General features: G+C 37.6%; 1 protein-coding gene across 3 annotated transcripts in view; it reads right to left on the reverse strand.

Moving 5' to 3' along the window:
• LOC111147439 (HEPACAM family member 2) overlaps window positions 1–13,160 on the reverse strand; it is a 40,557-nt gene that overhangs the window by 20,430 nt on the left and 6,967 nt on the right. For 2 of the 3 annotated variants that reach the window (XM_022503446.1, XM_022503448.1), the window contains exons 1-2: window positions 12,162–12,555; window positions 8,352–8,636 (exon numbers count right to left, since the gene is read on the reverse strand). In XM_022503446.1, coding sequence (XP_022359154.1) covers window positions 8,352–8,636; window positions 12,162–12,555 — 679 coding nt within the window. Of the gene's footprint in view, window positions 1–8,351; window positions 8,637–12,161; window positions 12,556–13,160 lie in introns of those variants that run through there. The other variant, XM_022503447.1, reaches the window with a different exon arrangement.

A 13,160-nucleotide genomic window follows, 5' to 3' on the forward strand; every position in this document is an offset into this window, starting at 1 on the left:
TTTACACATATTTGCTTCCTAAAGACATAAACATCTGCAGGGAAGCTACAGATTAACGTTAATATGTACATGTGAGATGATCCTGATTTCAAAAGGCAAATAAAGACATTAGTATCTTCAAATTTGAAGTAATCAGGAACTGGAGATGGAAGATTAAAGGAAGAGAAACGAATGCCCTTTCCAACACTGTACTAGCTATACTAGAACCCCATTATATGGCTCTCTCATTTCAGGCTATGATACAATCTCTGGGGAAAACCACTCTTTCAGAACTGTGGCTAAGTGGAACCCCCTTATTCTGAATTCCACTAAATAGTAGTTTATGTAATGGGAATGAAGAGTTGTTTTCACTCACTCCACCAAAATAAATACTGAGATGTTACTGTGCATAAATATTGTCCTAGGCATTATGGGAGAATCCAAGTATCACAGAAATGATTCTTGTGGCTGTTCTCCCAAGCCCCATGCAGCAGCAGGGTCTTCAAGTTGTCGGCATTGGCAGAATATTAAAGAAGCAAAGACCACCAACTGGTAAGTACCGGTTATGATTCACATGGTAGGAAACCAAGAAGAGGAATCAACTAAAGTTTGGAACAAGATACCCAGGTCTGTGCACAAAAACTAAAGTCTGAGAGGGCTTTTCTGTGAGCACTGATTAAACAAGTGTAGTGTAGTTATAAAAATACACCCATTCAGTTTAAGTCTGTCTTCATTGGCTTTCAGGGTTTACAGAATGTGACTATAAAAACAAATTGCTTGATAATTTGACACACATAAAAATGAGTAATATTCCGTTCAGTGTGCTGACATTACTCAAAACTTTTTTGAGAACTCCTCCATTGGAATTGCCTTAGGACCCTGGAACATAATAGAGTATTGTCAAAAGTAGTAATTCGTTCATTTTGGTAAATGGGCTCAATTTGTAAAGGAAACCCACAATCACAGTCAAATTTGGTGAATAAGGTTGATTATCTGATTTAATAATATTGTTCTAGTTTAAAATAAAACATGCTTTTAAAGAAAGGACTCTCGGCTTATCTTCCCTATATGTACACATATTTTGATTTTGCTACTTCCCCATTTGTTGGGTTTCATGATTGGCGTAAAGTTTTCTCCTCTGTCTTAATTACATGGTATATCTAGTTCTTCAGAGTTAGCTTCAAAACCTCTCAAACTTTCCCAGCCCCCATACAAACATTTCTCCTAGTTTTTGGAGCCTAACACCTTGAAGCATTTAAATTCCTTGCTTCTGATATGATTTCTTAAAATGTAACATTCTTTATCTCATTATATAAGAAATACATGTTTATTGCAGGAAATTCAGAGAATCACAGAGATGGAAAGAAAACTCATTTGTAATTTTACCATTCAAAGAATGAATAATCATATTTGTGTATGATCTTTCAATCTTCTATACTTCTCTCTCTCACACAAACACAGATCTCCTTCCTCCCTCCTTCCCTCCCTTCCATCCTTCCTTCCTTCCTTTGCTCTTTCTCTCACTCTCTCTCCACTGCTTACAATGTTTTATTCTTACTACACAATGATATTATTTCCTTTTTAGCACTTCAGCCTGACCATCTTTTACTTTGAGGTGCAGCCGAATACATTATTCATGAGAATGGGCAATCCAATTGAAGACATTTGGAGTGATTCAACCAGTGTGGCCTCTGACATTGAAAATGAAAGCAGAAGGATAATTTTATTTTGACTTTGGATTATGGTTCAGTTTCTTGCCTGTGGCAGAGAACTCCCAATAGGAATAAACCCTTTGCCTCAGAAATGGCTGTTTACTAAGTGACTTGTAAAATCACATATCATCTGTTCTCTTTAACAATTTATGGTTGGGTGGGAACAGTACCGAAATTTCCATCATGATGCTGCTTGCCACCCTGCTTGGGAGCAGATGGTAAGTATTTACTGTGAATGACCTTTTTTTTTTTTTTTCTTTAATTTTTATCACTTAAAGTACTTCCCTGCAGCAGTGCCATATGTTGCACACAAAATGCAGTGGTTACTGGGTTATTATTTACAACAGAGCTGGAAGGCATATGCATTTCATGGACTACAAGTAGGTATCTGTCTGAATTACTGACTTGACATTATATTCCAAACAAGTCCATTACTAGGTTATGACATCATAACCTCATACATACACGGCCAGTCTTGATAGATTCTGTTAAGCTTTTTCCTGCCAAAATAAAAAATAATTCCTGCTTTCATAGAGGAAGCTGTAACAGAAAGAGTGCCTTAAGAAAACAGAGCTGTTGATTCATGCTGAAGTTCTAAATTACGATGTGGACCTCCATGGGGGGAATATTGGAATATGACATTTTTATTGAGAAATTTTGCTAAAGATCAGAAACAAAAACAAAAAATAAAACAAAAGGCCAAAGCACTATAATTAAGAAGCTGTTACAGTGGGAATTTAAACTTGCATCATCAAGTAACGCTGGAATCTGAAAGGGATATGAAGAAAGATCATCTGTTCCATTTTAGTCACGTTCAAGAAACCTGTTTTGAGTTCTTAATCCGTGTCAAGTATTGCCCTAGGGATACAAAGATGAACAACACAGAGCTCCTATTTTGGGGTAGAGGGCTTATGAGTAGAAAGACTCCAGTGCAGTGAGTACCAGGAGAAAAGGTGCTATGGGAGCACGGCGAACCTCTTAGTCACACTGAAGAGCTGAGACAAGGTTGGGGTAGGTGAGCATTTCTGGAAAAGATGATTCTATAAAGAAAGACGAGGGTGTAGCCAAGTGAAGAAAGAGGTGGGAACATAAACCAAGGCATATATTCTCAGTTTGTATAGAACGATAAAGATCGCAAAAATGTTGATGCTACATCAACAGAAAAGATAAATGACAAATCCTCACATTATATATTTTACTTATTGTAAGCCCAAATAGACCAAACTGAACAGAAAATAAAAACAAATGATAAAAGAGGGCTAAAATAGCAATAGAAAGAAAAATGTAAAAATTAATGATTCTGGAAAGAAAGTTAGTGAGTCTAGGTTGTGTTTCTATATATTATGTGATAAGTAATAATTGTTTAGCACAATTCAGACCATGATGTTTGATTTTTTTTTTATTTTTATTTTTATTTTTTTTTTTTTTTAAGATTTTATTTATTCGAGAGAGAGACAGTGAGAGAGAGCATGAGCGAGGAGAAGGTCAGAGGGAGAAGCAGACTCCCCATGGAGCTGGGAGCCCGATGTGGGACTCGATCCCGGGACTCCGAGATCATGACCTGAGCCAGAGGCAGTCGTCCAACCAACTGAGCCACCCAGGCGTCCCTGATGTTTGATTTTTGAATTAAACAAACTATGAGTGGATGAGTGAATAAGTGAATGAATGAAGGTCAGTAAGGTGAGATTGTTGACTAAGTGAAGAATTTTGCATTTGAACATGAAAACTGTCAAGAAAGTAAATTAATAATACTATATTCACAATTACCACTTAATAAGAGTAGTAATTGTTAAACCATCTAGATAATTTATTTTTACAATGCGTAAGTAGAATATACATTTGTAAGTTTTCCAAATGTACTTCTTCCTACTATCTACCATTAGTCTTACTCATGACTGACCTTTCTCTGTGAGATTTCCCTAGACTATGCCTAAAAGAATGTAAGAAAAAAAGTTTAGTCCATAATAGAAGACATATTCTGTGAAGTTTGAATTTATTTGGATGGGATGTTTTCATTCTTTAAAATAATACAGGATAAGAAAGAAGATTTTGGAATTTAAAGCATAATATTTATAGGTATGATTAGGTTTTTCCCTCATTTTTATTCTTTACATCCTGTGTATCACCACATTCTATGACATTAATGAGCTTGGGGCATGAACTTGTACATGTTAAAAGAAAAATTTGGGGTGCCTGGGTGGCTCAGTCAGTTAAGTGTTTGACCCTTGATTTCAGGTCAGGTCATATGATTTCAGGGTTGTGACACTGAGCCCTGCATCGGGCTCTGGACTAGGCATTGAGCCTGCTTAAGATTCTCTCTCTCTCTCTCTCTCTCTGCCCCTCCCCTCCCCTGCTTCTTGTGCATGTGGGTGTGTGTGCATACACACATGTGCACACTTCCTCTCAGTCTCTAAAAACAAAAAGAAAAAAAAAAAAGGGCACCTAGGTGGCTCAGCTGGTTAAGCATCTGCCTTCGGCTCAGGTCATGATCCCAGAGTCCTGGGAATGAGTCCCACATTGGGCTCCCTGCTCCATGGGGAATCTGCTTCTCTGTCCCTCCCCTGGCTCATGCACTCTCCCTCTCAAATAAATAAATAAATAAATCTTAAAAAAAAGTCTTATTCTCGCTTTTCCAGATTAAAATAAACTATATAGCCAAATAAAAGGGTATTTGAAGATGCAAATGATATTTTCATGTGCCTGTAATTGTTTATGGAATTTCCCCCAGGAATTGTTCATTTAAATCTATGGCTAGAGTTTAAAGATAGGCAAATAGATGGAGAGACAGATGTTTAGAAAAAAAAAAAACTGACGTAAAGAAAATATTTTCATGTAAACAAAATAATGTTAACCACTGGTAATGTTTGGGAAAGAAAATGTTCTTCTCAAGGTATTCTTTCTGTTTTCTCTTTGCAGGCATCTTCTAAATCATCCAGGCTTTCCATAACTTCTTGCTGCCATGTTCCCAATTATGTCAGGATCATTTTGGCTCACAGGAAAAGAAAAAAAAAACAAAAAACAAGAAAGGAAAAAAAGGGGTAGGGGGAGAACTAAGATCATTGAGCTCTTCCTAGGTGCTACTCACTGATTTCTTTACTCATAAAATCTCACCTAACCCTTCCCATCCAACTTGAGACAGGTATTACTAGCCTTATACCAAGGACAGTGGAGATAAGGAGAATGAGGACACTGCTGCACACAAAAAAGGAGTCACTTGCATATACTGCTAATGGCAGGAGTCACTTGCATATACTGCTAATGGCAGAACCAAGGCTTTAGCCCAGGCAGCCTCAGTTTTCAGCTCAGTCTCATAACCACTCTTCTCTCCACTGCACTCCCCAAATGACATGTTAACTAGAATTTAATGTGGTTTAAACAAAAGAACATCAGTTAACAAGAAATGTTTCAGCACAAGCTCACTTCCTGCTGTCTCTCACCAAACTGAATGACGGTTCTTTAGGATTAATATTCAGTAGATGATATCTGGCTGCTTTAATAACTTGTTTTGCATTTTGTACCTTCTATGTGAATGTAAACCATTTAGACCAAGTAATAAAGAATAACGTAAAGATGTACCTACATAGCCCTAGATTTGATTCACTTTGCCTGCTCACATTTTTTTTTTCACTGTCTTTGAATAACTTCAATACTTAGGTCTTGTGCTACTTGCAGGAGTAGTTAGTCATGCAGATAGGCACAGTTTATACTTACTTTGTGAATTTATTTCTCAGCCTATGCATTAAGGCAGACAGAATATTTTCACAATGTCATCTGAATATAAAATTATATAAAACTATAGCTAAAAGTTCTGCTATAAAAATAATGCCATTGTTAAACATAATGTAATTAATGACTGTAACAAATCTCAGGTAAGTTGCTTGCAGTGTGTGGTGTTTGGTATTTCTTGGTGAAAAACTGTAATTTCCTCCTTCTTTGGTATTTTTAATATAATTTCTTCTGTTTACACATGAAGGGAATGGTTCATCTTTGAGACAATGAATTCTGGACTAGGTTGAACTAGGTGTTAATCCTCTTTGGTTCCCCTACATTAAAAATGATTTATACAGTATATGATATTTTTTCTATTTCTATGTGGATAATACTTTTCAGAAAAAAATTCTCAAATTGCTTTTAAATATGTTTAATCATTGTATATAGTTCAAAAATGGTGACTTTTCCTTTCTGTATTATTGGTTTAATAAAATATGTCTTACTTCCCTTTTTTCCTTTCCTATATATACCATTTCTATGATTGTATGATGTATGATTCTATGATTGTATGATTGTATGATTGAAAATGTGTTCTCTTGACAAACATTTTTTGATTTAGCCTAGAATGGGTATGTCTAAATTTTAGCTTACAAACCATTCTCCAGTCTTTTTTTTATTTGAACCTTTGTTTAAAAAATAATTTTTCCTCATGGTTTACCATATAAAGCCTGGGGTTCTGAGCGCTCCATGATTTAACTCAAACATATCTATCTGACCATCTAGTCTACTATATCCCTTGCTGTATCCTTCACACTAACTAAACTGGACCATTTGCCTAAACTTTGACCTCTGCTTTGGGTTTGGGTTCCTGCTGTCCTCATTGCCTAAATGGTTTTTCCAGACATTGTTACTTGCCCCAGTCATGCTCATTGTTCAAGATTCATCTCAAATGTTACTTTCTACAATAACAGTTCTCTCCAGCCAGAAGTATTCCTTCAATTCCGTCAATTTCCAAAGCCTCATAATATTATAGTGATAATAATGGCTAATAGTTGTAGAGTACTTACAATGGGTCAGTCGCTGTTCTAAGCAATTTGCATATAGGAATAGATTTAATCCTTACAGTGACTCTATGAAATAGGTCTTACTTGGTATTATAATGGTATTATCACCATTATATGGATGAAGAAACTGAGGCACAAAGAAGTAAGGTAGTAGATCTAGGATTTGAACCCAGGCCTCTGGCTCCAGAGTTCTTATTCCTAGCCATTACAGTTCTTTGTATACTTCCCTATGGTATTTATGATATTCTATTTCACACACTTTATTGTGTACATTTTCTCACTTCTGCTTAACTCTAAGATAGCTTCCACTTTCAAGATTCAATGATTCCATTTCTCTTGGCTTAATTTTGCTGGATCAAGCAAACCTCACTGAATACCTGAATCATACTATTTCACTCCTCTCCCTGCATTTGCTCTTCCTGCCCCAATGCTGGAGCTCAGTTTTACTACTGAGCTTTATCTAGTTGGAAAAACCTACATTTTGTACATATGCTGGTGCTTTTTTCCAAAAAGTTAGTAAAACTTCCTCAAGAGGACTCCATCAATTCTGTATTGAAGAAAATAGAATCAATAATATAAACAGCCTCTGTTTACTGAATGTTTGCTTTGTGTCAGTCATTGGCTATTTTTCAGACACCTTATCAAGCCACAGCAATGTGGTGAGGTAGTCTTGACTATCTCCATTTTATATAAGAGACTCAGGAAGGTCAAGGAATTTCTTAAGGTCATATAGGTAATGATAGAAAGATCTCCTACTTAGGTTTATCTACCTCCTATAACCTAAACGCTAGGTTTTGGAGCCTCTCCTCGTATTACTATACAGATAATATGTGACCAGTAAGTAGACACAGTTAATTCTGCCCAATGATTCAACTAGCTGGAACCTCTACCCTCATGCCACAGGGTTGAGAACTTTTCCTTCCCCATCCCTCACGCTTTTTGTTACACTGCTGTTGTGGCTATGCTTTAAGCTACATAGTAACTGATGAGAAGACTTCCCAATGTGATAGGTCATCGGTTCTCAACTAGGGGAGATTTTGCAACCTTCACAACAGGGAACATATAGCAAAATCCAGAGACATTTTTAGTTGTCACAATTGAAGGTGGGGAGACCACGGATGCCATTAAACATCCTATAATACATAAGACAGCCTCCACAACAAATATTTGTCCAGCCCAAAATATCATTAATGTGGACACTGAGAAACCCTGTGTGAAGCCGAAATTAGACTGCAAAACTAAACATATTAGAGGTGGTGCTATGAAGTAGAGGGGACTGGGAAAAATAATATGATAAAGAAAGAGGGATCCTGCTTGGGCTAGGATGATAACATGACAAATTGAAGAGTTTGATGAACTTAACTCTGTGTATAAGATTAAATGACAATAACAGCAACAACAATGAAAAAAAAACAAAGAAAATTGAGATCTGAAATAATTTCTGATCCTCTGGGAACCTCAATACCTTACTGCAGAATAATTATGTTTTCTCTAAAAATGGAGCTGAGAAAATGAGCAGAGAGGACAGCCCGCGGATGTAGTACCCATGCATAATCTAGGAACATTCTTTCTCCCTGTGGTCAGCTAGAGTATCCCCTCTCCCAGTTTATGATCACCAATTCTTTGATCTTAGAGTAAATAAATAAGTGTCTTCTGTATTGGCTTTTGTTTCTTAAAATTGAGGTTCCTACCTTGCACTGGATATAAGGTCACACAACGGACCAAGTCAGAAAATGTATCCTGAAAGGCTCACAGCCAGTATCTCACCTTGATCTTCAAGAAACAGGGTCATACTACTAGTTATATTTCATAGGTCATGGGACCTATGAAAAATAATAAACTTCCCAGAAGAAACATCATGAATATATATTTGTTAAAAACTTACAGTATATGGTAGGCATAATGATGTCACTTTCCATTTCACTGACAGGATTCTTCACCAGGCAACTGTAATTCCCAATATCTTCTTTGGTCACTGGAGCAATATGAAGGGTACTGTTTTGCAGAGAAAAGGAGGTGGTGGAGCTGGTGTGGACAGGCCTTTCATTTTTTAGCCACTGGTAAACCAGCCGGGTGCCCCCCTCCACGAGGCATGTCAGGGTCATGTTCCCCACATACTCCACAGCTCCAGAGGAAGGCTGGGTCCACACCACTGGTTTTGTTACAGGATCTGCAGTATCAAAAAAGAAAGAAATGGTTTTTGCCACTACAGAATTATAATACAAGTCTGTGTGGTCTTTCAAATATCAAATCTTGGGGAAATGATTCTAAAATTTTATATTTTTGTAGATGTAGACAGTTCAGAAAATAAAAAATAATTAATGGAAAACGCAAAATGATAAAAATATAAAAATACAATTTATTGCAGAGATAACCAAATTCTGGAATGTACTCTTCAAGGATTTTCTTTATTTTATTTTATTTTATTTATTTATTTGACAGATAGAGAGATCACAAGTAGGCAGATAGGCAGGCAGAGAGAGAGGGGGAAGCAGGCTCCCTGCTGAGCAGACAGCCCGATGTGGGGCTCGATCCCAGGACCCTGAGATCATGTCCTGAGCCGGAGGCAGCGGCTTAACCCACTGAGCCAGCCAAGTGTCCCCTCTTTAAGGATTTTCTAATGAAAACCTTTACTCTATAGATAATGCAGTTAGTTCAGAGAACACCAACTTCCTTATTTCCTGTTCATTGTGCTTTTTCCCACACGATAAAGGTACATTCTCACGGGCAAAGTTTACATGGCATTTTCCTTTCTTGATTTGTCTTAAGGCCCCAAGAATGGCTGCTTAGGGTAGGTGAACCTAAATTTTTATCCACTATCTGTAAAATATAAAACTCTTATATATTACACTTGTGGGATATTGAGGGAAAGTTTTAGAGAATCACATTTTCACTGCTTACTTTTATTTTTATGTAAGTGAATTACTTATATGTTTTAATTGCTGTGCAATTGCAACATTATGTTAGCCACTTTACAAACCAGAGCCTATATTTCAACACTGATTCAATTTGAAAACAGGATAAAATGTGTTATTGTGATTACATCCCATTAGAGATATAAAAGACAAATCCAATAGTAATTCCTGTTGGAACTTCAAGTAATAGGAAAATAGTTTTGTCTCATGAATCTGGCACATGATGCTATTTGTCAAATGAACAAATCTCCAAGAATGAGTAAATATTTCCTTCCTGAGTTTTAACTATAAAATTGTTAGGTAAGGGTTGGAATTATGTAAGTATCCACAAATAACTGCAGCGAACTTCGTTAATCTTTGAGGTTCTTGGTTCTGTTTGATAAAGAACAGTGACTTGACTAGAGTTACACAGCAGTCAGTGACAAAATAAAAAGGGCTTTATATCTGGCAATGTTTCTCTCCAGCATTTTGGGAAGATATGTTTAATAATCTCCTTCTATGAACCATCACAGAGAGAGTGAGATGATAGGTAAGTGAGAAATGATTGGCTCAGATATTTGGATTTCAATTTCCTATCAAGTTTTAAATTGGGGTTGATGCATCTCTGAAGGTAAATTCCTCTTGACTCATGCACTCGTTTTCCTACATGGAAAACTGTGCATTGGGGAATGAAGAGACCCAGTCCTTCAGCCCAGAGAATATAGGAGAAAATGAAAAATAAGAAAGGAAACTGAAATAATTTACAGAGGACCAAAGTAGTTCTGAAGCCTCCAGTTTCTCTTAAGATGGGTACAACCAATTTGTTCATTCAATTTAATCTTTTAGAGTCTCTGGCAAGAATAAAGGATGTGGAATAGCTTTTGTTTACATTATTATGATTTAAAAGGAAAAATGAGTTGTCTATGCTTATTACACAGGAAAAGCTTATGTTTCAAATATCTCTCTGTGTGGAAACAGATGTGGTATGGGATAAGTCAAATAAGTTAATATCTAAGGTCTTCTATGGGGAGAACCAATCAGAATAGGCTATGATCATATACTTGCCTTAAAGTGTGACTCAGAAGTGGAAGTTTCCCAGGAAAATATTTTACACAGGTCCTAAACCCCTATTAAGACTTTTTAGTTGCATTTCACCAAATAGATCCGATTTTACTAGATATTAACATGTAATGAATGATCCATTACATTTTGGGGAGAGATGGGATACTACCCAGGAAAATTTCATGAACATTTTCTCCTTTTCTCTTTTCATAGTTGCTCTATAGGCATCTGCTTCCACATCCTATGCCTTTGTTCCTCTCAGTCTCTCTGGTCTCCACTCATTTACTTCACACACACTTACTGAGTGCCTACTAAAGGCCAGCATCAGCTTTTAGGCACTGAGGACAAATTAGCAAACAATACAAAGTTCCTGCTCCCATGGACCCAACAATCAAATAAAAATATATAATACATCCAGGTGGAAATAGTGCTGTGAAAAGAACAAAGCAGAACTCAGATAGTAACTCTCTATATATATCTATTTGGGGGAATCTCTCTCTCTTTCTGTTTGGGGGAATGAAGTTATACTTTATAAGGTGGTCAGGAAAACCTTCACAGATAAAGTGACATATTGGCTGAGACCTAAACGAAATAGGCATGGGAACCATGCTATCACCTAGGAGAAAAGCAGACTAGGTAGATTGAATAGTAAGTACAAAGGACCTGAGGTATAAATGTGTTTGGCCTGTTCTAGCTTTTCCTAGAACAGGCCAGCGTGGTCAGAAAAGAGTGAGTGAGGGATCAGGGAGATAGGAAATGGGGTCAGAGAGAAGCTGGGTATGTAGGGAGGGATCATGTGGGGCCTTATAAGATATTGTTAGTACTCTGGCTCTTATTCTAAATGAGACAGAAAGCCATTGGAGGGCTTAAAGCTGAAGGAGGTGGGAGCAGGAAGGAGAAGACTGGGTAGCAGGCTATTAGGGACAGTCCAGGCCAGAGCTGGTGGTGTGGTTGAGAGAGCAGACAGAGGGGGTGATAAGAAGTGACTGAACTCTGTATTTTGAAGGTAAAGCTGACAGTGAATACTTGTAGACTGGATGTGGGGTATGAAAGAGGGGTCAATGGTGATAGCAAAGTTTTGGCCTGAGTAACGGATGGAATGGAGTTGGTATTTACTAAAACGGAAGAAATTTTAAGTTATAACCTGTTAAATAATCAGGTTTAAGGGGAAAAATCAGAAGTTGGGATTTGGACATAGTATATTTAAGGCATGTTACTTATATACCTCAATAAGGGAAATAAAGGTCTGAAATTTAGCCGACTCCATAATCCCTCAGAGGATATTTCCAGCAACTTCTATTGTTACTTAAGTACAGTCCTTGAGCCAGTCTCATCCTCCCCCAAATGGTGTATCCAAATAAAATTATTCATGTGACAAATATAGGCTCTTCCCAGGGTGTGTTCTGACACTGAGAAAATAAAATTTCCTCCATCTTATTGTATTTTATCCTTTATTGTATTTTATCTGCAACTTTATCCTTGATAGTTTCCAGGCAAATGAGTAAGTTCTGCTTATTGCTTGATTACCTTTTGTTAGGCACTATGCATATACTTTACATGCATGTCTTATTTAATATTCAGAAAGCCTCATGAGGTACATAATGTAGTTTGTGCAACTGAAAACACTGAGGCTTTGAGGGTTAATTAATCTGCCCAAAGTTGCAGAGCCAGGACCTAAAGCTGAGCTGTTACTAACTGCCATGCTCCCCAGTGGCCCAGGTCACTTATAGTGGACTCACCATCAACGGTCACTTGGATCTTCTGACTAGCTGAGAGAGTTCCATTTCCCTGAATGTTGACCTTCACGATGTAATTGCCTTCATCAGTGAACTGCAATGGGTTGATGAGCAGAGATGCGTTGGGTGGCATCATGGTGAACTTGTGTTGGTATTCCAAGTCGGGAACCACAGACTTGTTCACAGAGCCCAGTAAGTATTTGGGCATCGTGTGGGGTCTCTCAAACAGCCATATGATCTGGATGTCTGATGCTGGTGTGTGGAATCCATAATGCACGGGGAGGTAGAGGGCCTGACCCCTGATGCCATGAACGGTGTGTGAGGGCACCGTCACTTTCAGCCCTGAGCAAGCACCTGCTACGAAGGAAAGGAAAGTTGTGATGACGCTGAGCCACATTTCATAATCTAAGGGACAATACAGAGAGAATCTGAGCGGGTGATAATGCTTACAGAGGAGAAAGGCTTCTAGGTACTGACCATTCTAGTACCTGCAGAGGTAAATATTTGTCTCTGAAACCTTCTGCATTTTAAAAACTCCACCCAAAGACTATGTTGATTGAATGGTTTCTTTTAAAGGCAAGATGAAAAGGAAAAGCAGAAGTTATTATCTATGACTGTTAAAGAATAATGGGAAAAGAGAACTGGGAAAGATAATTAGTTCTAAAGTCCAAGAAACCTCTAAAAATTATGAAATTGTATTTGAATCATATCATACCCCAATTAAACTGTGTGATTTGAGAAACACTGAGGGCTACTTCCTCCTCAGAATCTCCCTCCAAAGTCTTCTGCAATGGCTTACTAGTCCATTATTGGAAGTCTTCCCCTTTAGCCAATGACTTGTTACATGGAACTATCCCAAGGAGAATGGCATTGAACCATTATCATTTATGATCAGTCATTCCTGCCCCGAAGCAGGAATGGGTGTATTTGAGGAACAGCAAGAGGGAGTAGACTGAAGGAGGGGGAGGAGTGTGGGAAGACAGGTCAGCAAGGTGGCTGGGG

Source organism: Enhydra lutris, unplaced genomic scaffold, assembly GCF_002288905.1.
Source record: "Enhydra lutris kenyoni isolate GAN:26980312 unplaced genomic scaffold, ASM228890v2 scaffoldscaffold16, whole genome shotgun sequence".
Classification (NCBI taxonomy): domain Eukaryota; kingdom Metazoa; phylum Chordata; class Mammalia; order Carnivora; family Mustelidae; genus Enhydra; species Enhydra lutris.